Raw genomic sequence first — 27804 nt, forward strand, 5'->3', positions numbered from 1 at the left:
CCATGGTCCTGCACCAAGGGAAGGGGGAACAAGATTGTCCTCACCTCCTTGAACAGTTTACAATGTCTATCGTACGTTGATCTTGTACTTTCCTATACTTCCCGGTATGATTGAGTCATGGTTTGTTCACCCACCCTATTTTCTGTACATGATACTGCGGTTCATCCTGTTTTTTTTTTTTTTTTCTCTTTTCAATGATCTTTGTATTGCTTTGTATTGCTTGAAAGTGATGTTCACTTCTTATGTCATTTCATTTTGTCACAATAAAATGTTTTAAAAAAAAAATTGCATATAATAAAACATATTATTATTAAAGCATATACAATTGTTACACAATCATACTGTAATTGAATTGAATTAAAATGGCCTTTCCTTTTCAAAAAAAAAAATAAACCTGAAAAAAAAAAACCTGCAAGACAAAGGCATAATGAGCTAGTATTCATCGCATACTAGCTCATTATGTAATACTTACCTTAGAACGAAGCCCCGACACGGACCCCCAGACACCGCTGTGGGAGCTGATATGATCCCTCGGCGTCTCTTCCGGGTTCGGCGGGTCCGGCGCTGTGATTGGCCGGAGCCGCGATGACGTCACTCCCGCACATGCGCACGGGAGTAATTTTCCGGCAAGCTCCTGGCATGGAAAGCTGAAGGTCCGCTGGACCTTCAGAGCGCATGCGCCACTCACGTGAGCAGCTGCATGCAGTGCAATTATCTCCTAAACCGTGCCGGTTTAGGAGATATTAATTGTACCTACAGGTAAGCCTTATTATAGGCTTATCTGTAGTTAAAAGTGTCAAAAAGCGGTATACTACCGCTTTAAGGATTGATGAGAATTGAAATCTTGTCACGGGAGCATTGTCTTGAATGCACCAGTGCTGATAGGCCTGGCCAATAAGTATTTTGCAGTCATTCCCCAAGGACATATGACAGGATCGCCACAGGCAGCCAGATTGAGCCATTGACCTCTCGCTAATTGGTCCATCTTAGATCTCCACACCAACACTTAAACCCTGGAATCCTCCTTTATCACATCACCAAATGCCAAACCCAATTGACCACGCTTACTAGCAGCCACTAATTCGGATATTCGGAGCGCCCCGAAGAAGCATAAGACAAAAGCTGTAGAGAACAGCAAAGCCTCATACTCCGAATAACACACTGCAGATGTAGCTAAACACAGCCTTTTCAGCAGGTCCGCCGATATCGGCCTACGGGTATCTGGACAAAACTGTACCTTCCTATAACCTTTCAAGGCCTGCCTAACTGTAAAAAAGCTATTACAGCCCGGCAGGCCATTCAGTTTCATAAAAAATGAAATTCCTGCTAACGTTTTATTGATATGGTTATATGAAAGCCGAGCTTGCATCATTGAACCAAGGAAAGCCAGCACGACCTGTTCTGAGGCCAATAAAAAAGAACATTTGGATTCAAAACAAAATGAAACCCATTTCTTCCATGCAGCCAAATAGTCGGTCCATGTATGAGGTGCTATAGATTTTCTGATAGCATCAACAATAGAGTTTAGATCAGATCCCATAGGTGACCTAGGCACTGTTGTCCCACCAGATCCGCACTTGGAAGAAGCTGCCTGAAGCAAGAAATCTGCAAACGAGATAATGAGTCAGCTATGTCATTCCATTTTTCTGGCACGTGCTTGGCTTTTACCCAAATGTTCAATTTTAAACACAAGAAAACAAAATGACGGAGCAATTTTATAACTGATAATGACCTTGAAGACAAACAATTGACGGCATAGATGACGCCTTTATTATCAGAATGTATCTGAATCCGTTTGTCCTGGAATTGTTCTCCCCAAAGCTCAAAGGCTACTACAACTGGAAAAAGTTCTAGCAGAACTATGTTCCTTGTAAGCTTCTGCTCCACCCAAGCGGGTGGCCATGAACCATAACACCAATGTGTTTGCCATATTGTGGTGAAACCTTTTGATCCTGCCGCATCCGTAAAAAGTTCCAGGTCTGCAGCAAATACAAAGTCACTCTGGAAAAAAGAGCGGCCATTGTATTCCTGCAGAAAACTCGACCATACCATAAGATCCTCTTTTAGAACTGCAGTCATCCGAATATGGGAAAACAGCGACTTAAGCCCTGACATTGCTAGATATAGTCTTCTGGAAAATATTCTGCCCACAGGCATTATACGTGACGTAAATGCCAATAGGCCCAATAAAGACTGAAGCTCTTTCAACAAAACTTTCTGTCTTCTCAAGAAAAAGTATATGAGAGACTGAATCTTCAAAATTTTTAAAACCGGGAGGCAAAATTCGCACAACTCTATATTTATTGTAATACCCATAAATGCAATGGAAATATTTGGAAAAACGGTTTTCTTTTCCGCTAAGGGGATGCCGAAAAATTTGCAGATTTTAAAAAATAATTTCAATAACTATGGACATATAGGAGAATCAGGGGGGCCTATAAATAAAAAATCATCTAAGTAATGCAGTATGCCTTGAAAACCCGATTCATACTCCATTACCCACTGCAAGAATTTTGCAAAGGTTTCAAAATAAGCACATGACAGTGAGCATCCCATGGGTAGACACCGGTCGTAAAAATAAAAACCCTGAAAGTAAAAACCTAATGAATTAAAGGACTTCGGTGAAATCGGCAGAAGCCTAAATGCTGACTGAATGTCTGATTTTGCCAAAAGAGCCCCTTTACCACATTTTATGATTAACATAATAGCATCATCAAAGGTGGAATATGACACCGAAGATAATGCTGGGTCAATTTCATTGTTTAGCGATTCCCCATGAGGATAGGACAAATGATGTATCATGCGGAAAGAGTTTGGTTCCTTTTTAGGCACTAATCCTAATGGGGATATTCGAAAATTATCAAAAGGAGGGGAAAGAAAAGGACCTGCTACCCGGCCAACTTCTATTTCCTTATAAATTTTTTCTCTTGCAACATCAGGAAACTGGTCTACAGATTTTAGGTTACTAACTAATCTACAACCCGGACCGGTAAAGACGGGGAGTTCAAAACCTGACGAAAACCCCTCAATTATTAGACGTGATTTCTCCCTGTCTGGATATTGAATGAGCCAAGGGTACATTCTTTCCAACCTCACTGTGGTGCAGGCTTTTGGGAAAAAACTCTTTAGGCGCCTGGCTAGAATTACCTGCTTTCTTGAAGCACTTCAATACGGGATGAGTACCGAAACAGAACGAGCACTCATGCCTATATTTGCACGCTGAAGCAAACTTGCATCGTGCTTCATTAAAAGCATAACATATACCTTTACGGTATACTGAGGAAATACTACTGTTACTAATCTGCTGTTTAGGAAGCCCTGATTTTTAGGGGAGTATCAAGTTTAGCCAAAGGCCCACATCCTTCATTCCCCACTTGAGGTTAGGATAAACCGCTAACTTCTGTCGGAATGATTCATCATAATAGAACCATCCTAGTCCGCCAAAATTCTTATAGGCCTCTAGAATATGTTCTACATGCTGAAAGAGACCACTGCATTTTTCTGGGAATTTCTCCCCCATTACCGCAGCAAAGATGCAGAATGACTGGAACCAGTTTTGAAAGGATCTTGCCGCCGTTCTCCTTTTACCATCATCCACTGGTTTATCAGACTACTTATCTCCTTTAAAAGCAAAATCCTTAGAAGATGGCAAAAGGGAAAGAATATCAACGAATTCGCCTCTCCATATTTTTTCTTTTATTGTATTACTCAAATGGTAATCTAGTGGAGAGACCTCACAAGTTAAAACTTCCTTAAGGCAATTTTCAGGGACTGTATGTGAGATTGGGCTAATAAACCTATGTGAATCCGTGTCAGAAAGTGCAGACACTACCGGTGACCTGTTACTTACCACCGTCTCCATCTGCGAACTAGCTGTGGACCACACATTAACAGAAGAAACACTAGATGTAACATTACTCAAAACAGAAGTGTTAGTGACATTAAAAGTATTAGCAATTTTTGATAATGAGACGATTAAATTATTAACCACTTTACCACCGGAGGATTTTGCTGTCTTACATCCAGGCCACTTTTTGCGATTCGGCGCTGTGCGACTTTAACTGACAATTGCGCGGTCGTGCGATGCTGTACCCAAACAAAATTTACGTCCTTTTTCCCACAAACAGAGCTTTCTTTTGGTGGTATTTGATCGCCTGTGCGATTTTTACTTTTTGCGCTATAAACAAAAAAAGAGCATTTATTTTGAAAAAATAACAATATTTTTAACATTTTTTTATATGAAATTCCCCCCCCCCCCCCAAAAAATGTAAAAATCTAAATTTTTTTAAATTTTGGCCAATTTGTTTTCTGCTACCTATGTTTGGTAAAAAAAATCACAATAAGTGTATTTTGATTGGTTTGCGCAAAAGTTATTGCGTTTACTAACTAAGGGAAAGATTTCTGTCATTTTTGGTGTTTTTTTTTTAACGCGTAATGTCGGCGATCTGCGATTTTTTTTGTGGGACTGTGACATTGCGGCGGACAGATTGGACCCTTGACTGACATTTTTGACACTTTTGGGGGTACCAGTGACATTTCTATAGTAATCAGTGCTATAAATATGCACTGTTACTGTAAAAATGACACTGGCAGGGAAGGGGTTAATTTTATTGGAGAGGGAGGGGTTAATGTATGCCTGGTGCTTAATTACGTGTGTGGGGGGAGGTGACTGAGTGAGCCAGGGACCAGAGGCGTAACTAAAGCCTTCAGGGCCCCGATGCAAGAAACCATGAAGGGCCCCCCCAGATCCCTGGCCGGGGCCCTTCCCTTCAAGCCCAGGGCTCTTCCCACTAATCCTGGGGCTCTTTACTCTCGTTGCATGGCCTTTTATTACGGTCCCGCAGCAGGATCCTTTCACAAGTTCTGCAGTGGGCTCCCTTCCTGCAATCTTTGGGCCTCCCCACAGTGGTGCAATGCCAGGGCCCGGTCGCAAGTGTGACTTTTGCAATCATGGAAGTTCACCCACTGGTTTGCTACTGGGCCCCCTGGAGCATGGGGCCCGGTAGCAATCGCAACCCCTGCAACCCCTGTAGTTACGCCCCTGCCAGGGACAGATCGCATGTTCAGCTATGCTGAACACTGCAATCTGTCACTCCTTGTCACTTAGGAGATCCGCCCGCTCTGTTTACACAAGCGGGCGGATCTCCAAACTCGATTCCCCGACGATCGGGGAAGAGCAGTGGCGATCGCCGCCGCTCCTCCCCTGGCCCGACTCCCACTGTGACTGAAAACAGCGGGAGCGCCGCCTACAGGGGGAGGAGTCCAGCGACGTAGGTCTACGTCGCTGGACGGAATCGAGCCACTTTGCCGGAGTACGGTGAACGTGACCGGTCGGCAAGTGGTTAAGTACATGTAACTGGGACAACTCACCAACTGAGGGTGGTAGCATATCATTAGATACTGCTCCTAAAGGGTTAACTAAAGGCTGAGTTGCTGCTCTCTCCTCAGGAAATGTCTGTAACAAAAGAGGCTGCTGGGCTGCTGTTACTCCTACACCTAGCATAAGCTGTCTAGATGCTGGCTCCTCTGGCTGACTATTAGCTGCTCTAGTAGCTGATGCTGTTCTGCTATTTGTGTGAGCCCACCTAGCTCTGCCTTCCCCCACGCTTCTGCGCTGTGGAGAAGGGGAAAAAGTCTGTCTCCTTTTAGAAACTCTCCTCCTCTGCCTGCTGCCTCCATAGCCCCGCCCTTTGTCCCTCCTCTTCTTGATGCTGACTGTCCTACTGGCCTGACGCTGCTGATATATTGCAGCGGCTTGAAGGGAGACTCCTCTGAAGCTGCCTGGGCTGACTGCTCCTTGTTCCTTGCCTTGGAGAGACCCGAGCCATGCCTGCCCCGCTGACCTGCCCGGTTTCTTGGTCTGCCTCCCGCACCGGTAATTGTGACCTCTCTTCGCTCCGCTCCGGAGTCTCTGTTTCTCCCTCTAAACATTTGCGCAGCCAGTCCTCACCTCCTTCCATCGCTGCTCTCTCCAGTACCCTACGCACCAGGCTCTTGACTGACTCCGGCTGAAGGGACAAGCGGCAGCAGCTGTGAGTTCTTCGATGGTCTAGTCAGGCGTGAGCAACCTCTGACTGGACAGCCCTTTATATAAGGGAGCCTGGAAGCTTCTGGAAAGATGCGCGCGCATCTAACCTTCCCGCCATAAATGCGAGCTGCGCTCTTAAAGGGGCCACAGCCCTAAAATTATACAACGATTAAATGAATGAATTTTCTTTCAAAACTCATTTTTATCACTTGGCATCCACTATCCCATGTGTGTGGGCCCTAATTTGTGCCCCCTTTCATTCTTTTGGTATCTTTCCCCTTGAGGATTGCACTGACTATATAGGCAGCGCCACCTATACCTCTTCCCCATGTGATTCCTAGATGCTTGGTAATATGTGGAAATACTCAGTGGCGGCCCGTGCATAGGGGGCACCAGGGCGCCGCCCCCCCTAAAAAAAAGAAAAAAAAAAAAGTTATATAAAAAAAAAAAATCGGTTCGCCGGAATCGCCGACCTATGTGGTGGCTAAAAGGGGGGGGGGTGGGGTTTGCGACCCAGAAGAGGCGCCGATTGGCTGCCTTCTGGGGGGCGTAACCTGGGCGCCGGAAGGAGCGCTTGGCCACCCCCACCTTCGTGATATCCTGGCTGTGATTGGTCCAGTCTCCAGCCTGGACCAATCACAGTGGGACATCAGCTGGTGTCACAATCACTGCTTCCGCCTTCTTCCTTCCCGCCCGAGTGTGTCGCGCTGCTGCATTGGAGATAGACGCCCCATCCGCAGCTCCGCACTGGGCAGCCCAAATCAGACCGACGGCGATGAGCGACGACTCGAGTCAGTGAGTCACTCACCAGGAGGACCAGTTCACCAGGAGGACCAGTCCACCAGGAGCCTGGAGCAGGACGGAGTTTCGGGGACCAGGACCACTCGGCGAGTCGGATCGGGCGGCGGCGGCCCGACGCAGCGTCTCGAGGAGCGGAGGTCATCTGGAACAAGTTACCAGTCGGTCACGGTAAGTGAGTCCTCAGTCCTCCTGACCTGTCAGTCCTCCTCTCCTCCAGTCCTCAGGCCTCCGTGAGTCCGTGACCGTCCCCAAAAAAAATGCTGGGCAGCACTGTGGGCAGCCATTGCCAAATTAGATTGCCATGCCATTGCCAATTTGCCATCACCATGCCATCCATGCCTGTACCTACATGTTCTGCCATGGGCTGGGTCCATCCATCCACCCATCATGGATGGATGGATGGATGGACCCAGGCCATGCCAGAACAGGTAGGTACAGGCAGGTCACGGTGCAAGATTTATCAAGTTACCCAGGCCGGGCCCAGACCAGAGTGCAGATATCCTTATATATATGTCATAATGGATGGATGGATCATCCATCCATCCATGGATTGATATATATAATCATATCTGCACACTGTGGTCTGGGCCCGGCCTGGGTAACTTGATGTTATTCTTCTTGCACCGTGACCTCACATGCCTGTACCTACCTGTTTTCCCCTGGCCTGGGTCCATCCATCCATGATGATAAGGATATCTGCACTCTGGTCTGGGCCCGGCCTGGATAACTTGATAAATCTTGCACCGTGACCTGCCAGAGTGCCTGTACTACCTACCTGTTCTGGCCTGGCCTGGGTCCATCCATCCATCATGGATGGATGGATGGACCCAGGCCAGGCCAGAACAGGTAGGTACAGGCAGGTCACGGTGCAAGAATAATATCAAGTTACCCAGGCCGGGCCCAGACCAGAGTGCAGAAATCATTATATATATCATCATGGATGGCTGGATGGATGAAAGGGGGCATGTACGCCGGTCACTACATTGAAAGGGGGCCTGTACGCTGGTCACTACATTGAAAGGGGCATGTATGCTGGTCACTACATTGAAAGTTGGCATGTACACTGGTCACTACATTGAAAGGGGGCCTGTACACTGGTCACTACATTGAAAGGGGCATGTACGCTGGTCACTACATTGAAAGGGGGCCTGTACACTGGTCACTACATTGAAAGGGGCATGTACGCTGGTCACTACATTGAAAGGGGGCATGTACGCTGGTCACTGCATTGAAAGGGGGCCTGTACACTGGTCACTACATTGAAAGGGGCATGTATGCTGGTCACTACATTGAAAGGGGGCCTGTACACTGGTCACTACATTGAAAGGGGCATGTACGCTGGTCACTACATTGAAAGGGGCATGTATGCTGGTCACTACATTGAAAGGGGGCATGTACACTGGTCACTACATTGAAAGGGGGCATGTACACTGGTCACTACATTGAAAGGGGCATGTACGCTGGTCACTACATTGAAAGGGGGCCTGTACACTGGTCACTATATTGAAAGGGGGCATGTACGCTGGTCACTACATTGAAAGGGGGCCTGTACACTGGTCACTACATTGAAAGGGGCATGTATGCTGGTCACTACATTGAAAGGGGGCCTGTACACTGGTCACTACATTGAAAGGGGGCATGTACGCTGGTCACTACATTGAAAGGGGGCCTGTACACTGGTCAATACATTGAAAGGGGCATGTATGCTGGTCACTACATTGAAAGGGGGCCTGTACACTGGTCACTACATTGAAAGGGGCATGTACGCTGGTCACTACATTGAAAGGGGCATGTATGCTGGTCACTACATTGAAAGGGGTCATGTACACTGGTCACTACATTGAAAGGGGGCATGTACACTGGTCACTACATTGAAAGGGGCATGTATGCTGGTCACTACATTGAAAGGGGACCTGTACACTGGTCACTACATTGAAAGGGGGCCTGTACGCTGGTCACTACATTGAAAGGGGGCCTGTACGCTGGTCACTACATTGAAAGGGGGCATGTACACTGGTCACTACATTGAAAGGGGCATGTATGCTGGTCACTACATTGAAAGGGGGCCTGTACACTGGTCACTGCATTGAAAGGGGGCATGTACGCTGGTCACTGCATTGAAAGGGGGCAGGTACGCTGGTCGCTGCATTGAAAGGGGGCCTGTACTGTGGGATTAGTGCTAGGGGGCCTGTACTGTGGGGTTTGTGCCACTCTCAGTCAGTGTATCCCATAATAGGGTGTCTCTCACAGTATATCCCATAATAGGGCCCCTGCTCCCTATTATGGGATATACTAGTACTGAGAGACCCCTTAATATGTGATATATTGGGAGAATTTGTTTCACGCAAGCAAAATACAGGGGACAAAATGGGTGTAGTCTATAAGGGGTGGGGCTTCTGAGAAATGGGAGGGGTCAAAATAGAAGGGCGGGGTCTTGCTCCCCCCCATCTTAAATCTTCACCAGCCGCCACTGGAAATACTATACTAAGCACATTGGACTCTGTAATAGAGTAACTCCGGTAAGAGTTCATCTTGTATTGGTGGTAGATCACGTGGTGGAATTGGATCACAATTGTGTCTTTGACCGGAACCATTGTCACAATTCCATTAAATTTATTTGGACTTTTTTTATTTACAAGATACTCTTAGCACTCAATGAACATCTATTATTACTAGCACTGCATAATTTGTGTTTTAAGTTGTATTGCACAGTATGGCTGACAGTTTTTGCTAGTGGCTTTTTTGCCAGTGCGTTTTCTCTTTTTCCTACAGAAGACACTACTGTGACACACTATGTGTTTTTTTGTTATTTTATAAAGGGCAACATTGACGTCTGCGATCTTTGATTTTTTACATAGTTACATAGTAGTTGAGTATTTTAATAAAGACAATAGTCCATCCAGTTCAACCTGTGTAGGTGTGTGTGGCCGTAATCATCTCTCATACCCCTGAATGTTCTGATCCTTGAGATGTACATCCAAGAGTCTTTTGAAAGCAACCATACTTCCTGCAGAAACTACCTCCTGTGGTAGAGAATTCCACAATCCTGTAGCAATAACAGTAAAGAACCCCCTGCGTTGCCTGAGATTAAAACCCTTCTCCTCTAATCGCATTGTATGCCCTTGAGTCCTCATGCAATCCTTTCAACTGAATAGCTTTTTTTCTATGCTGAGATCACCATTGAGGTATTTATAAATTGCTATCATGTCCCCTCTCAGGCATCTCTTCTCCAGGGAGAATATATCAAGCGATTGCAGAAGCTCTTCATTAATTAAGGTCCTCCAATCCCCTAATTAGTTTAGTTGCCCTTCTCTGGACTCTCTCCAGCTCCAACACATCCCTCCTGAGGACTGGCGACTAGAACTGGACAGAATACTCCAGAAGCGGTCGGACCAGAGTTTTATAAAGTGGTAGGATTATAGTTTTATCTCTGGAATACATCTCTTTCTTGCATGCTAATATTCTTCCGGGTTTGGCAGCTGCCACTTGACATTGCATGCGATCGCTTAGTCTATCCTCTACCAAAACTCCCAGATTTTTCTCCATTTTTGATTCCCCCAAAGGTTTCCCCCCCTAAAGTGTATTGTGCTTTTATGTTTGTAGTCCCCAAGTGCAAAACCTTACACTTCTCAACGTTAAACCTCATTTGCCATGTTGTTGCCCACTCTGTTATTTTGTCCAGGTCATTCTGTAGGATATCTGCTTCATGCCGTGCAGTTTTGCCATGCCCAATTTTGTGTCATCTGCAAAAACTGATATAGAACTACTGATCCCGTCCTCAATGCTGTTTATGAATAAATTGAACAGGGTTGGTCCCAGGACTGATCCTTGGGGGACCCCACTTACCACCTCAGACCAGTCTGAGTATGCGCTATTTATTACCACCCTTTGGACACGGCCTTTTAGCCAGTTCCGTATCCAAGAGCAAACCTTGCGGTCGATGCCTGCAGACCTTATTTTATAAATTAAGCGCTTGTGGGGAACTGTATCAAAAGCCTTAGCAAAATCCAGGTACACCCCATCCACTGGTCTCCCCCTATCTAGCTAACAGCTCACCTTTTTGCCTTCCTCTGGATCAACTGTGGGTATAGGATTGTACACTATATATGGAATTGTATAATTTTTTCTTCCCCTTTATTGGTTGAACTAGATGTGTTTTTTTCAACCTGACTAACTTTTTAACTTTATTCTTCAGGGGTGCCTTGGAAAAATTCCTACAAATTGCCAAAGAGTTGTATACAAACTACAAGGTGGATCAAGCCTTCCCTTTAGTTACAGAAAGCCATGGGTTTTTATTGTGCACTATTAGAAGCTTCTATTCGTTGGCCTTCTAATAACCAATGACATTGTCAGTTGAGAAGGAGGACGTCGGGCGCCTGTATAGCATCCTTGTTTCCTCCTCTCTGTCAGCATTGGGGTCACATTAGCTAAGTGAGGAAGAGAAATGTTGGAATACTATTTAGTACCAGTGTGCAAAGATGAGTTTTGTTTTGGAAGAATAAATCACCTCTAACGTTGGGTGTCCTACGTGCATGAATGTTGCTGCGTTATGTAAAACTATTAGTTTGGTTTTTCACATTTTAGAATGGGGTGCCTCAACATTGTGCAGAATTTTAAAAGGCCTTGACTGAAAAAAGGTTGTGAAACAGTGGCGTAGATAACCCTTCACTTCCAGTCCCATAGCCAAAAAGGAAGTGAGAGGAAATCCCTGCAAATTATTGGAGCTCCTTGGGGACCCCCAGGTCACCAGAACTAGTGTCCCCATTAGGAGATTTCCTTTGACTTTCAATCTCCTTAACTGGGGCACCGACAGCATTAAAAACTAACAAGCATTTCAACCCATCTGGCCATTTTGCCTTTATTTACTTTTGACTTTATTTACTTTTACTTTTAAGTTTACTGAATTGCCTTGTTTTCAGACTGATATATATGGTATGCAAATGCTGCAAAGTTTTTTTTTTTTCCCAACATCACATTGTGTGTATTTTTTGAGCTTGTAGTAATATAGTTAGTATAGGTATGTATATCAAGGGTCCCAAGCAAGATATATCAGCCTTTAGGATACACAGAACTTTTATGCATTCTGTATCTCCAGCACAATGTAGGTAGCATGATACATACATCTAACCTATGCCATGTTTTTATGAATAAGGCCACAGAAGGCATGAAGAAAAACATTTATTCTTACAGATAGAAGAAAATAAATGCTATGAAAGCAGTTAATAGCAATATGTGAGTATTACTATAACTGTAGACATTACACTATAGACAGTAATGACATTAATTAAGCAAAATAGAACTGAAATATAGCAGGTTGGTGCTTTCAAGGAGGCATATTTCCTAAAGCGTGAAGTTCCTCAGAGGATGCTCTCCAACGAAAATTCTACAAAAACAAACAATGGGTAAGAAATGTATACCTGTGTGTTATTGAGTTTTCTATACTTTTCATATGTTAGTGTGCGACACCAAAAACAGCATACACATCTCATCACAGAAAATAGAAATGAAACACCAAATTAATATAGAAATTACAATACAACGAAAAGGAAAAATACACAGAAGATTAAACAATAAATGTATAAATTGATATGTTAGAAGTTCTAGGTTGTTATCCCTAAAGCCAAACTACAGCTTAAACATACAGTAGTTTGCAAAAGTGCTATTCAAAATTGAATTGTGATTTAATAAGAATTTAAATTTTCTATGTATTTATGCACTATTTGCATATAAACTGACAACATAACTAGAGTACAGTTTAGTACAGTTTAGTACCCTTTCTGTGAAATTCACTATTAATATGAACTTGTTATGGGTTCCATATCCCTCTAAAGTCCTGCACACGGACAAATTGTAAATCTTGAATCTCTAATTCAGTTTGCTCCCATAAACCAATCAGTTATGCTTGGTGCAGACATATTGGCTCAGGTTTTTCGGTGCTAGATTCTTTGTGTACTTTGTGTTGGCTCCAACGTATTCTGTATAGGTACATATAGTAGAGATTAGGCTCAGAGTTATGGATTAGTTTCATGGCTAGGTTTTTAGGTTAGCGTAAATGACTTAATTAGTCGATGCGTATGATTAATGTTGCAATATATGTTATAAGCATCGGTGCAAAAACCATAGCCGTGACAAAATGTACTCATATACAAATTATTGGTACTGAAACTTCACGTGCCTAATCCTTTTGTGCTTGGCGTGTCAATCATGGTGCAATTGTGGATAAGGACAAAACATAGCTGCTACTGCCTCCCAATGATCCTAAAACAGGACAGACAACAAATTATTCTGTTTTCTGATTTAGGGAACAAATACATTGCAGTCCTCCAAGCCTAGAAACTACTGATCTAAATCCTATTTTACTTTGACTGGCCACAGTCTGGCTCCTAGAAGGGCAATTAACTTTTCTTTTTGTAAAAACAAGTTTGAGGAACCCTATTCTAACCCTTCCCTACTATGGAGCTTTATATAAAAAGTCTTGGTTGGAGTTATACTTTAGGCTCTCTGCCTGGCCACAACTGCAAGGAATATGTTTTTGTCACTAGAAATTAAAAGCCATGGGTGTAAATCAGATCACTCCTTACAGGTCAACAGCGATTAAAACGTGACTGTATTGAAGTTAGATTGCATAACTGCACCTATGTACTACTGGCCATAATATCAATGTTTTATGAGTTTGTTTTCCTCTGTAATTATTATGATTTCCTTTCCCTGCTTGTTACTATTTGAAATAACCTTAATAAAAACTATTTACAAGAAAAAAAAATGTCAGTCTAATATATGGTGGTCCACGGATGTTTAGCTGTCGGAGGGTCTACCCCCCCCCCCAACTGGACACAGTGTGTACCCATTTGGGGTGTTCAGGGGGGTTGGGGGTGGCTCTATTAGAGAACAGCCATCAACGACCCCATCTTATAAGTATTAATGCTATTTGTATATTTGGATTGCTTAATGCTGTATTGGCTTATCTTCATGGGCATGAAGTTAGATTGCATAACTGCACCTATGTACTACTGGCCATAATATCAATGTTTTATGAGGTTGCTTTTCTCTGTTATTATTATGATTTCCTTTCCCTGTTTGTTACTATTTGAAATAATCTTAATAAAAAATATTTAACAAGAAAACCTAACTGTATGAGGATGTTGTGTAAACACGGGAGAGATTGCAAACTTCCCCTTACTCTTAAACTCTATGCCTATAACTTTAATTATGCTTTAGAATGCTAAGCAATTGCAGCAACAGCTTGCAGAGCAGTTAGCAGTGAATGTGCTGTAAAGCTTTATGCAATCCTTTGTGGGCTATGACTTTCACCTAATACTATTATTTTGCTTATTATATTTTTAGATTAGATATTTAAGATACTGGTTCTAACTTAATTTCAAATAAAAACAATAATGATTGAAAAATCCAAAATGGCTGGTTTTCTTTCACTGGGTACAGTCATCCAGGGCTGTCTGCTGGCCTTGCCTTATAGATATCAGGGTTATCACCCAAGGATCCATTTATTTGTATAGGTATATTTAATAATTATGCGAAATACTGCTGCAGAATGGAAATAGTGTTCCTGGATATTTGTCATACTAAACCAATAAAGGGAACTGATTTTTGAAGGTGGAAGAAAATTGTAAAAGTTGTACAAACATTACAGGTATTACTAAATTATATTTTGGTCACTTTATACCTGCGCTGCTTGATTCTTTCTTCTGAAAACCAGCATCAGCTATAAGAAAAAAGGAAAGCAGTTTAATACACAAATATACTGTATATTATGTTTGACATTTTTAATCAATATTATAATAATATTTAAAAGTTAGGACATTTTAAAGCATGCAGTTTTTATTTGCAATGTTGCTGAAATTTTTTTTCCCTATAGTTTTGTATACTCTTTAAACATATGCCCCTAATCTTACCTTTGAATTATCTGAGTGGCAAGATATTGCTTATGCTTTATAAAAAGTATCCATTAATACAACATGATTAGAAGCTAATTATAAAATACTTCTACGTTGGTACTTGGTACCTACTCAGGTTGCAGAAATGTACCCATCCACATCGCCCACCTGTTTTCGGCATTGCGGGCAGATGGGAACAATGCATCATGTCTGATGGCAATGCCCTATAGTGACCAGATTTTCATTTGGATGTTTAACTTAATTTACTCAGTGACGGAAGCAAATATACTTTGATCCCCAGAGTTGGCCCTCTTCCAAAAGCTACCTGATGAGGTTCCCAAAAAGTCAGTGAAATTAATCACATATATGTTTTTGGCTGCAAGAATTACTATTGCTAAATATTGGAAACAGTTGGTAGTTCCTCTTGACTATTTAAAGAATAGGCTTAACTGGATTATGGTTAATGACAGACTCACTTGTATTCTTCATAATAACACTAAGAAGTTTGATAGCACATGGAATCTGTAGATCCGTTAGATATCGGTCCCTTAGCGGGTCCCGGGCTGACCCTCCCACCCCTTTTTTTCTCCTCTCTCCCTATCCTGGTTTCTTTTTCCTCTTCTTTCATTTCCTGTTGAGTATTTCTGTTTGTTTCGGGTTGTCTTTAGGGCCTTACTTAGCTCTGACCTTGAATATATTCTCAGGCAAAAGAACAGTGGTATTCCCCTACCTTCTACCCACCCCCTCCTTATCACCCTCCCATCCCTATCTCCCCCCACTGTGCAATTAATACTGTACCTTTTAATAGCTCGTTAAAATAAATTTGCTGATTGAGATTGTTATACTTCTGGTTCCTTGCAGATCAGGTTCATGCTATCTACCTTTTGATGATGATTATTATCCTTATTTAGTATAAGAATACTTGCCTGAGAGCATTCTAATGCTGTTGTTCATTTATCTGATGATGGTTTACATTATATTTGTTTTTTTTTTTGTTTTTTGACAGACAATGACAGCCTGAAAAATGACTATTGCTCAAATTATTTATTTATTGCTATCCTATCTTTACAAAAAAAAATATTGAAGTAAAACTATGCCCCTGAGTTTACTAATATTGCACACAAAAACGAAATATAAAGTTATTCAAATACAGTACTTACATGAGTAGGTGTAAGTTCCTCCAGATAAAACTTCCACGTCAGGGAATCTAATGTGAAATAAAATGTTTATCATTTTGCATATATAAATCAATTTTTTTTTAAGGTTCTAGAGCCATCTGTTTTAGTCCCAGTCACTAGTCTACCAGCATGGAGTTTGCATGTTCTCTTTGTGCTTGTGTGGGCTTGGCTAGGTCAGACTCAGCTCCACCAATTCTCCATACCCCCTCCCACATTTATATGGATCACGCACTTTGGACTACAAGCATGGATCATTAATATATTCGTATCTTTGCAATATATATTATATATATATATATATATACAGTATATATATATATATATATATATATATGTACATACATACACACACATATATTATAGGGATTATCATCTTTCGCCTCACGATGGCAAATGCTGCAAAGAATTAAAAAAAAACGGTAGGGGACAAAACGACTTACTTTCTCTTAACTTTTGCTTTTGTACTGTGGGGCATGGCATCACACTTCTTCTAACAAGATCATGGAGAATGCTGAGTAGCCATGTTCTCATGAGATGATACTCAAACAGTGCAGCAGCATATTTTCATGAGATTTGAGCTATTCAGTCTTCCCAGGGAATTTGTCGGAAGGAGAATAACATGCACCTTTGCCAAGGCAACTGCTACAGCATTTCAAACTCACCATCATTTCAAGTCTAAATATGTAGCTTATTCTAAACTCATAACCTTTAACCTGTTGAATGTATGGCTTTAGCAGACTGCTGAATGACAGCATACAAATGTATGATAGGTGTGTGTTGAAAATATGTTGCGCTTAGCTGGTTTCACTGTGCAATAGAAAGACCCATTAGCAATTTTGATGCCATTAACAACAGCCTGCAAAGAACAGTGTTGATCAAGTTTGTTTTTTATTAAGGATCTGCAGACTTAATCCTAATAATTGTAACCCAGGAACTTTGGATTCATGTTTGCAAGTCCTTATTGAGTTCAGAACAATAAATGCTAGCAGCAGTGTGTTTATTAGTTCTCCCTGTTTAGGGTGTTATTCTAAGTACATTATAACAGAACATGTTTTACAGAGAGAACATAAGTTAAGTTTGGGATATACAGTATATATATTATCTACTCACTTGATATCTTCACCCTCCAGTAGCTTCTTGTAAGTGGAGATTTCTACATCTAAGGCTTGTTTTATGTCCAGCAGTTCCTGATAATTCACAATGATTTTGTGGAGCTCTACCTTAGCTGACTCAATTGCGGCTTCATAGCTGGTTACCTGGGCTTGAAATTCAGCCCCCCCCACGCTAGATCTGGCAACAACTTCCGCCAGGTTGCTTTCAAGTGTATAATTCTAGCAAAGAGAACAACATTTTTTTTAAACAATAAAAAAGGATTCATCTAAAACCACACTAATATAATGTATTCTGCATTGTGTGCCAATAAAAAACAAGTTCAAATAAAATATGTAATATCCAGAAACACTTTGCTGCGGAGCTAGATCATCAACATTCGTCAAGTACAGTACCTTTCTGAAGAATGAAGAATCTATGATGACATGTTTATTATATATGTTTTACATTGTAAATATTCTTCTTGGCGTAAGCCAAGAAAACATAAAACTGAATAGTTTCAGCTGCAGAAAAGCAATTAAACAAAATACACTGATGGAAGCTGGCCAAGGTAGCTTTTGAAGGAGCAGAAGCAGCCCCTGGTGTCCAAAAGTCCTTTGTACAACCAGAATGAAGAGATTGGGAAACTGATGCTTGGAGTACAGGGGTGTGGAAATGGCAAATGCTACTTCATTACTATTTTGGACTCATAATCTAATAACAATCGACAGTTCTTCCACAATGTGTCTTTATTACATCAAAGACATGTGTGGCTCTGCTTGTTTACCACACATCACACATGCCTATGTTGTAATAATGATTAGTGGTGGGGGAGTCTTGCTACCACCACAAACCTTTAGAACTGGTCCATGGATTGTGCAACCTAGCTCTAAAATATTACCAGATGTATGTACATTCGCCAGTATGTTTCTGCATTTAAAGTGTACGTCTGGGCATATAAAAATACGTATTCAATATATCGCTGTATACATTCATGTTTCCCCATATTTTATCCCATTAAAAATGTAAGTACAGAAAAATATCTGTTGATCTGCCAGAAATCCATTGTGCTCAAAACTTCCTGTGTGAGCTGACAACACAGTGCTTTTACTATATTAAAATCTGTTGTTAGCCTTCCCATCTCATTTCTTTTGAACTACACAACACCTTCCCCCTCTTATCATTTCCATAACGTGTTCTGAGGTCCAGAAGGGAGAACACATGCAGGGCTAACAACACTGCTCGAGTTGTCAGTTAGAAAGTTAAGAGCTCAATGGATTTCTGACAGGATCAACAGGTATTCTCTGTACTTGCAGTATTTTTTGAAGGTCTTTTTATTAGGCTTTTTCTAATTATTTAATGTACAAACAGAGCCGTTTGGGCATACCCTGGCTCAAAACACCATACAATAAAGCAATAAAATATAACAAACAAACAAAACAAATTACTTGAGTATTGAGTTCTATGCTTGGTACTTGCAGTAAAGGATAAAACACATGGGTTGAACTGGATGGACTTGTGTGTATATATATATATATATATATATATATATATATATATATATATATATATATTTGACAGTCTACCTAGTTTAAACTACAGATACACTTTTATACTGCTCTTCAATTATAACCAAGTACTATTGAACTAATTTAAAAGCCACCAATATGAATAGCTACTATGTAGATACCAGCTTGAACAGAAGTGAATAATGGCGCTTTTCCACTGCATGAAACCGAACGGTTCGGCTCGCTTTTGTGCTTTTCCACTGCTGGTACCGCATGGTATGGTGTAGGAACGGTTCGGTACGGCAAGGTACAGCAGCGCTTTTCCACTGCATGGAACCGAACAGTATGGCTCTCAAAAACAGTACCTACTCGATTGTGGTTCCAAGAGGTACCATACCCGGTACCATATCCCACAATCCTTTGCATGCAGTCACTACTAGCCACTGATTGGTCAGAGAATCCCACCCACCCCATTGTTATCCCACCCACTTAACTTTAGTACTACTTTAGTGGAAAAGCAAACCATACCGTACCGTACCGAACCGTTCCAACACCGTACCATGCGGTACCAGCAGTGGAAAAGCAAACCGGGCCAAGCAGGGCCGAGTAGAGCCGAGCTGGTACTTGCAGTGGAAAAGTGCCATTAGTGAAGTCACCAAAGAAAAAAAAATATTTAGTGGTGTAAAAAGAATCTTGATGGAAGTTAACAAGGGAAAAATGGTATGACAAAAGTTATTACACATTTTTCAGCAAAGCTGAAGGTAAGTTGTCCAACCTTCTAGGAAACTAGTAAAAATATTAAGGCATTCTGGGTAGAGGAGGGGTAATATTGGAGCTGGCTTACAACTTTTTTTTGTTTGCCAGTGTTCCAACTTCTTGTAGGCAGAAGTATAACCCAACTGTTACTGAATTTCTGTGTCCCTCAATGGACAATGAAGAAGACACATTTTAGCAGAAAGGGGAAGTATGAGAACTTCTGAAAGTGTTTTAATTGCTGTCCTTGCCTTCCTGTCCCTGTTCCAATTGCACCTCTCCTTTTTTCTGTATGACTTTCACTAAGGACAAAAAGCAAGCGAAAATCTCAACAGTAGAGTCCAAAGAAAAAGATAAAAAAAACCTCAGTGAAATATCCACTCTTCCACATCTAAAACTTTTTGTCTGTAGTTGGGCTTTTAAAACTACACAAAAACTTTTTCATTGATACTTTGGACAAATGGACTAAAATAGAAGTAATGCACAAACATAAATATTCATCTGTTTTCTGACTGAATTCCTACGGATACGTACCACTGTTAGAACTGCCTGTAGTTCAGTGTTTAATGTTTGGAGTTCTTTCTTTGTGCTGGAAATTTCTGTTTTAACTGTGGCAACCACTTCTGATGTTTTAGCTGTTTCACTGTTAATTTCTTCAATCTTCAAAATAAAAGAAAATGCAGGTTACATAATATTCATTTTACTTGATATATGAAATGTATTTAATATTATTAGAATGTATTCTTTTTATTTTATTTTATTACCAACAGGGATAGAATTAGAATAAATGAACAATCAATTGTAAAAACAATTACCTTAGCTCTGAAATAGAGTTCTGCATCTTCTTTGTGTTGTTGGACAGATTTTTCGTATTCGCCTCGGAGTTTGTTCAGGGCAGAAGTGAGGTCAAATGATTTAATTGCATCCACTTCGATCAGTGAAACTGAAGTATCTGCTGTTGTTCCCAATTTACCCTGTAATGTACTTAGTTCCTGTGCAGAGAAAACAAGTTACAGAATGTTATCCAGCAACATATCTATTGTGCTATTAATGTGATGTGGCTTCTTATATTTGCAGTGTGTTTATAATTGGCAAGCTATATCAGTAAAGGTTGCCTATGTCCAGTTATAGTCTCATAATACAAATGATTTTGTCATATCACATAACACCCTCAAAGTATATTCAGTGCTGCTGAGGAGAACACAAACGGACCAACGTAAGACCGACATAACATAAAAGCAATCGAGCAGATTGGAAAAAGTGTATCTCACAGAAGTTAATTTATGGCATTTTTCTTTAAGATAATAAAACTGATTTATTTTTTATTTTTGGTCTATATTTATTACCACAATTATCACATATGGGTTAAAGCCCACAGATAGTTTGCTGAGCATAGCTGGTTTACCTATGCTATGCACATTTGTGCACAGGAATGCACAATCATGGCATCATTGCCCCTTCTCCACCTCATCCAGTCAGAGATTGCCTTGTATTCATTGAGAAAATAACAAGTCATTCTGTGAATAGCGCCCTTGCCAAGCAAGCAACCCAATGCATATACTATGCAGAAGGACAGCTCTTATTCCTGGGAGACAGTGGCTATCACTGTAGTAGCGGCTACTACTACAATGATTCTCCTCTGCTTCCACAGCAGTCCCAAAGTTATGGGATATGCATTAAAATCCATTATTATGGAACAGCATAGTTCTGAGGGACAGCCTCAGCGACAACATATTTTGACATTGCATATAAGGCTCTTGCTGGCCTAAATGTAGAGTGGGAAGCCATAGCAATGTGTCTTTGTGAAAACAATTAAAGCCTTTGGGTATTGGTGGGTAAAAAGTAGCACCACAGTTTGATGGCACAGTTTTTGAGCAGTCAATTTTTTTGGACTACCGCATTGTTTAAAAATTAAAAAAACCCTCACATTCCCGGCACTCCCCTATATCCCTATATCCACAGTTTAAAAAAAAAAAATGATATAAAGCCATGGCTCCCAACTGTCCCGGATTTTGAGGGACTGTCCCTGATTTTAGAAAAGTCCCTCTGTCCCTCTTTCCTCCTTTTTTGACCCTCATTTTGGTCTGATCTATACAGTTGTATATAAAATGCACTATTTATCTTTCAAAAAGTGTTTCCCCATGCTAAACTTTTCATCCAGTTTCTAAATTGCTGTTATTGTTAATTTCAAAAGCCAGTATAAAGGAATAGTGGTAAAAAAGACACTAGGGGGTTTAACATTATTTTTTAAATTCTCCTTTAAGAGGGCAAGGCAGGGGGTGTGTCCTATGCCAACATACTTGCCAATAGGTGTTCCTCTTTCCCATTTCAAAAAGTTGGAAGGTATGCTAATGCCCTCAGGCTGGGTTCGGTAAACAATTGGTAAGTGGCAGCACATTTTGGCAATAGTGAGAACAGGCCTAAATACGGAGCTAGTTTCTTGGGTAGTGCTGGACTACTATGTAAACATGCTCCAGGCAAGGCACATGTGTAATCTGCCTCAGGCACCTATTTTGTGCACTTATCACACACAATCTTGCCTGGCAACTGATCAGCCACCTCCCAGTCTAGACCTGAAAAGCTGCCAGCAACTCTGTCAGCATTTGACAGGAAAGGTGCCATAGACCATTAGGACACTTGGAAGAGTCTGGTGGTGATGATATAGAAAAGATGTCCCTGGAGAAGGAATCACAGGTTGAGGACAACAAAGGGGAGGGGTAGAGTCTCAGAATAAGAACTAAATGAGGTGTCACAAACTCCAATGGCGCCCCCTGCTGCATCCTTTCCAGACACCAAAGGGTTCACCCAGTATACCATCCCGGTCTATGTTTGCTTGACCAAGGGCAGGTGGTCATTTGACTGCTTGGTTCAGCAAAGAGGAACCTTTTGCTCCATATGATCTTGGATGGAAGAGATGGCTTTCTTAGAGAAATAGTGTCAGTTGGGTTTCTGTCTCTGCGACTACACAGCACACGAACTAGCAGAAATGATCTGTTTCCACTAGCTGGCTTAGTAGAAGTTGTAGTGCCAGGAGCTTGGGTAAAAACTGTCATTCAGTAGCTGGCCATGGCTAGGTATGAGCAATATTATCTGCTTACTCGCTCTAGTTATTCTTTTAAAGGAAAGACTCATTGAGAAAAAGCAGCTTTTTTAAGAATGGGTCAGCAGAAAAAAAAGAGACTGCTGCCCTCAAATTAAATACAAACTAAAATTATAGAGAGAATAGGAATGACATAAAAACTAGTCCAGAAAGGACAGTTAAGTTAAGATCTGATAACATAAAAGGACTAGGATTAAAAGCTGCGCTGGGCAAATTCAGCTAAAATTCCTAATTTGAGAGAATGTGAATGTCACAAATTCACCATAAATTCGTGTTTGGGCCAAAGGCAATCTCCTCACTATTGCTGCATTGCATACATGTTTTCATAAGGGACTAAAGAATTACCCATACCCCTAATTACATGAATCCAACTTAAAATATATACTGTACACTTAGTATATACTCAAACAGACAGGTTTTTGGGTGTGTGTGTGTTTCTGTGTGCTGTCATTTCTTACTTCTTCGTGAGTCTTCTTCAGGAATTCAAGGTCATCAAGTGCAGCGGAGAATCTTTGTTCAAGAGTTGTGCGTATTTCATTGGCAGATTCAATGTCCTATAAGTTTAAAAAGCAATACAATATGTTAATGGATCAGGGAAGAAGAAAAAAACACACAATATTCGGAAAAGAGATTAGAAATGGCTCATTGGCACATAACATTTTTTAATAGTTTTGCTGGGTTTTCAACACTCATGTATAAAGTATAAAGATGTACTTCATATAAGTTACATTTTACTTACGTGCACATTTAAAGATAAATTACAGTATGATTTCGGGCTGCAAACATTTATTTTTATTTATTGCAATGTTAGCCTAAAATAATTTTAACATTTTATAGGCTTGCTCCATAAGGTTGTTACTTTGAAAAAAAATAAATGTTGTAGATTAGACACTAGAAGAAAATCTTTGTTTCACTGCAGTCACTTAGCCTCTCTGCTCAACAGCTGTTAACCACTTCTGGGCCGGAAGGTTTTCCCCCTTATTGACCAGGCCATTTTTTGCGATACAGCAATGCATTACTTTAACTGACTATTGCGTGGTTGTGCGATGCTATACCCAAATAAAATTTATGTACTTTTATTTTCCCACAAATAGAGCTTTCTTTTGGAGGTATTTGATCACCTCTGCGATTTTTATTTTTTTGCGCTATAAACAAAAAACGAGCAACAATTCTGAAAAAAGTGTATATTGATTGGTTTGCGCAAAAGTTATCCCGTCTATAAACTATGGGATAGATTTATGTCATCTTTATTTACCTATTTATTTTTTAATATTAATGGCAGCGATCAGCGATTTTTAGTGGGACTGCGACATTGCGGCGGACAGATCGGACACCGAACTGATATTTTTGACACTTTTGGGGGGACCAATGACATTACTACAGTAATCAGTGCTAAAATATGCATGGTTACTATACTAATGACACTGGCAGGGGAGGGGTTAACACCAGGGGCAATCAAAGGGTTTAATGTGTCCCCTAGGGGGTGCTTTCTAACTGTGTGGGGTTGTATTCACTGAATGAACACAGAGACCTGTGTTCCTAAATAAGAGGAATACAGGGTCCCTGTGTTCATTACTGAGAGAACAGCAGTCTGTCATGTTTACAATGGCAGAACGCCATTCTGTCTTTAAGGGGAGCGATCGCAGGTGACCCTGTATCCAATCGGCACGTGCGCGCCCCCCACTAGCGGTCCCGCAAAACGACGTACAGTTACATCGTTTCGCGGGACAGAGCTGACTTGCCCCAGTATATGTACTGCTGGCGGTCGGCAAGTGGTTAAGATAACATAGTCACCCTTGTTTTCAATGGGTCTGCACACCTATGTCTTTATGAGAATAAGTGGTAAAGCACTGTAAAGCAGTAAGAAGAGCCTGCATTTCCAGTCTATATATATCATTATAAACTAAGCATAGAAACAAGGTTAAAACATTAATTGATAAGATTATTTATACAAGCTGACAACATTCACATGCTTATTAAAAACAATAAAATAACATTGATTTCTCTTAAAGGTAAACTTCAATCAAAACTCAAACGCAAACTTGAAATGCATACAGAGAAAAGCCTATGTGTTAAAGCTGGCCACCTGCAGGCTGAATGAAAAAAAATCTACCAATTCTTCCATCCGCTCTATACAGCGCGGATGGACAAATCTCCCTCTGTGGCTATTGTATCTTGAAAGCCATCCCTGCTGGCTGTGAAAATACCCAAACAGCAGCTGCATCTGATTGCTGTTTGGCTGACAACTTTCTGCCAGGCCCCTTTGGTTTCTCAGTTGAGTGACGAGGGCAGGAGGCAGCCAAGAGAGTCACGTAGTGAACAAGTTTTGGCTGGTTGCTCCCGAACAGGCTGAAATTCAAACAGCATATTGTCAGCTAAAGAGTTTGTGTTTTTCATCTAGGTATTGCTAGAGTGCTCAGTTCCACCCCACTCCCTTTTTTGTTATTCATTTAGTGATCTGGATATGCCTTTGCCTGCTTTTTTTATTATTGCAGGAAAAGAATTCCCAAACACACATTCTATCAGCTCTTTGCCTTCTCTCACTAGAAGTAAACAGTCTGAAGACTGAGAAATGTATAAGGTACACTATTCAGATGTGAAGTTTGAATCTTAATATTATTCTGCATGTATGAGGAGTTTTGAGAAATCTTGCTACAGTGTAGTACATAGACATCCAATTAAGGTAAATTCATTGAAATTTGTGTGTTTAATACAGTTACAATGTTTTGCTGGACAGCAAAAGTACTAACTGATTTTACGAGAATCACTGGAATTGCTATTAATGGCTTAAAACTAGAGATCGACCGATTATCGGCAATGCCGATATATCGGGGGCCGATATGCACTTTCCCCGATACATCGGAATTGGCCCTTGAGGTTACAGATATTGCCGATTATTTAGGGAAAGTCTTGTCTTGTAATGACAACCGATGCAGCTGAGAACCTGCTCGGCTGTCATTACAAGGAGCGGGCCGAAGCCGCCGCCTTCCGTGGCTCGCCCAGGTCTCCCGTCCCACCGGGAGTCCCGGGCATCCTACCTGCATGGCCACCGAACAGAAGACCTGATCAAAGCCGCATTCGGCTCTGATTAGTTCTCCATGTAAAAACCCGGAAGTGATGTCATGACATCACTTCCGGGTACTCGGCGGCAAATTCAAAAAAATGTGAGCATTCAAAACAGCCAAACTTGGCGTTTTGAATGCTTTTAAGTGCAGGGGGGGGGGGTGGTACCAGAGTACCTGTAAAAAAATGTAATGTCCGAAAATATTGGCCAATATCGGCCGATATCGATATCCGAAGACCAAAATATCGGTATCGGCACTAAAAAAATGATATTGGTCGATCACTACTTAAAACTGTAAACATGCAGATTGCTTGTTATCAACCTATAGCTTAATGAGGACCAAGCAATGTGAAAAAATTAGGATTGCTAAAAAGAGATTATGAAAAGCAATGATTTAAAAAAAAAAAAACCAGTAGTAAGATATAAAATGTAAAGGTTACCCGTTTCATTGCTGCAATGTCAGTTTCCAGCTGATATTTTACCCCTAGTTCTAATTCATATCTAAAACAAATAAAACCAATATTAGTCAAAATGAAATGGCATTTATAAGCAACAATTATTACATAAAGTTAGCCAGCAGCATAGCAATTGATAGAAGTGCACTTTAAAGTCTCCCTTTTTCTGCGTTGGATATTTCTGTAATGTAAATCTCTGCAGATCTTCTCTATGTGATTTGTGAAGTCAGCACACCCTCTTTCCGATATTCTTCCCAATATTGCAATGCACCATCAGGTATTTGCAGCTCAGAGTTTGTAACCTTTCATTGGAAAGCTGTTCCATAGGCCTTCAACCTATTGACAGGCTTTCCATTGTAATCTATAGATTTTGAGGCATACATTCATATGGGGCATAGGCATGATTGGTAATATTTTGGAAGAGAGGCTATGTGGCACTGGGCAGGCTGTACAGTGAAGATTTCCAATGAAAACGAAGTATAATACATTGCAAAAATATTTAGAACAAGGTAGACATAGCTCCCTCATTTGGAAGAAGTGTCCCTCTTTTGAGACCAAATTCTTCTGTCTTTTGCTCAGCCTCGGTTGTCTCCCTTATGTCTAATGTTTACACGTCTATACAGAATGTACTATTGTACTACTAAAAATGTTATACGTTTTTCCAACCTCTCTATATAACTGAGTTTAACATTTTTAAAAAACAAACGTAAAGCTAAAATAGAGGTCAAAAAGTATTTTTTGATTTAGTCAATCATTTACTGCATATTCGATTTTTGTGGTCCCTGTAAGCGGGTTCGAGGCAGGACGTGCCTACATACTCTGTGATAAAAGAGGCTCCTTTTTATCATTTGAGAAAGTTTGGATGTATGGTGTAGAGGCAATTAGCATATACATATGAAAAGGTAATCAAATTGATATCTCCTTTGACTGAATTGCATGGGTACAAACGTAAATTTTGAGTAGTGACTTATAATATTTCATTAGTGTATAGCATTTAGAGCAAATAGGTATTTAGTTATTGTGGGTTACAGTACTAATGTTTTTGCCATCAACATGTTTGTAATATTCATAAGAACAAACAACAACAAAACAAATTCATATTACCCCCAAACAGAGTGTAAACCTAATACAAGTGATTAGTACTTTTGTTAATAATGAATTGCAACACTTACTTTGTCCTGAGCTCTTCTGCTGCTCCTCTGACATTGTCAAGTTCAATTTCAAATCGAATATTTTCTAAAGTGAGTGTTTCAACTGTGTTTCTCAGATCTGTAAGCTGTAGCTCAAAATTTACTGGGGTAGAGGAGGAGGGATCTGAGGATGAGACGGACGTGCCACCAGTCAACAGGTTCAGTTGAGTCTGCAGTGTTTGGTTTTCAAGTTGCAACTGTTTAACTTTCTCCATGTAAGTGAAAAAACGCTCATTCAAGCCTGCTAAGGTTTGCTTTTCTGAAGCCCTAGACAACAACTGGGGCACAACACGAGGTGCTCCTACATTCAATGTTGAACTGAGACCACCAGAAGTCAGAGAGCGTCCCAAGGAAAATGCTGCACTTCCCCCTAGTCCTCCTCCTCCGAATCCCAGACCTCCAGCACCTCCCCCATAACCCCCAAATCCGGCACCACCACCAAAGCCCAAAGAAGGTGCTACACCAAAGCCAAGACCACCAGCTCCACCTAAGCCAAGACCACCTGCTCCACCTAAGCCAAGACCACCTGCTCCACCTAAGCCAAGGCCACCTGCTCCACCTAAGCCAAGACCACCTCCAAGTCCAGCTCCAAAAGCAGATCCTCCTACTCCCAAACCTGAGCCACCCAAGCTTAGACGGGATAGACCTGCAGCAGCCCCAGATGCTGATCCTTGGGCAAGAGAATACCCTGATCTCTGGGAGGAAGAAGCCGCCCAACCAAGGGAGCTTGCACCTGAGACTGACAT

General features: G+C 41.2%; 1 protein-coding gene across 1 annotated transcript; it reads right to left on the reverse strand.

Moving 5' to 3' along the window:
- Positions 1-1006: 1006 nt before the first annotated feature.
- LOC309556472 (thread biopolymer filament subunit gamma-like) lies at positions 1007-27804 on the reverse strand (the record flags this gene model as incomplete). The annotated part of the gene is made up of 10 exons (XM_082258928.1): positions 1007-1122; positions 2685-2837; positions 14511-14549; positions 15882-15928; positions 17010-17230; positions 19784-19909; positions 20065-20241; positions 22808-22903; positions 25854-25914; positions 27041-27804. The coding sequence occupies 10 exons, from the start codon at positions 27802-27804 to the stop codon at positions 1007-1009; spliced, it is 1800 nt and encodes a 599-aa protein (XP_082115054.1).

Source organism: Pelophylax lessonae (genome assembly GCF_965119305.1).
Source record: "Pelophylax lessonae genome assembly, chromosome: 5".
NCBI lineage: Eukaryota > Metazoa > Chordata > Amphibia > Anura > Ranidae > Pelophylax > Pelophylax lessonae.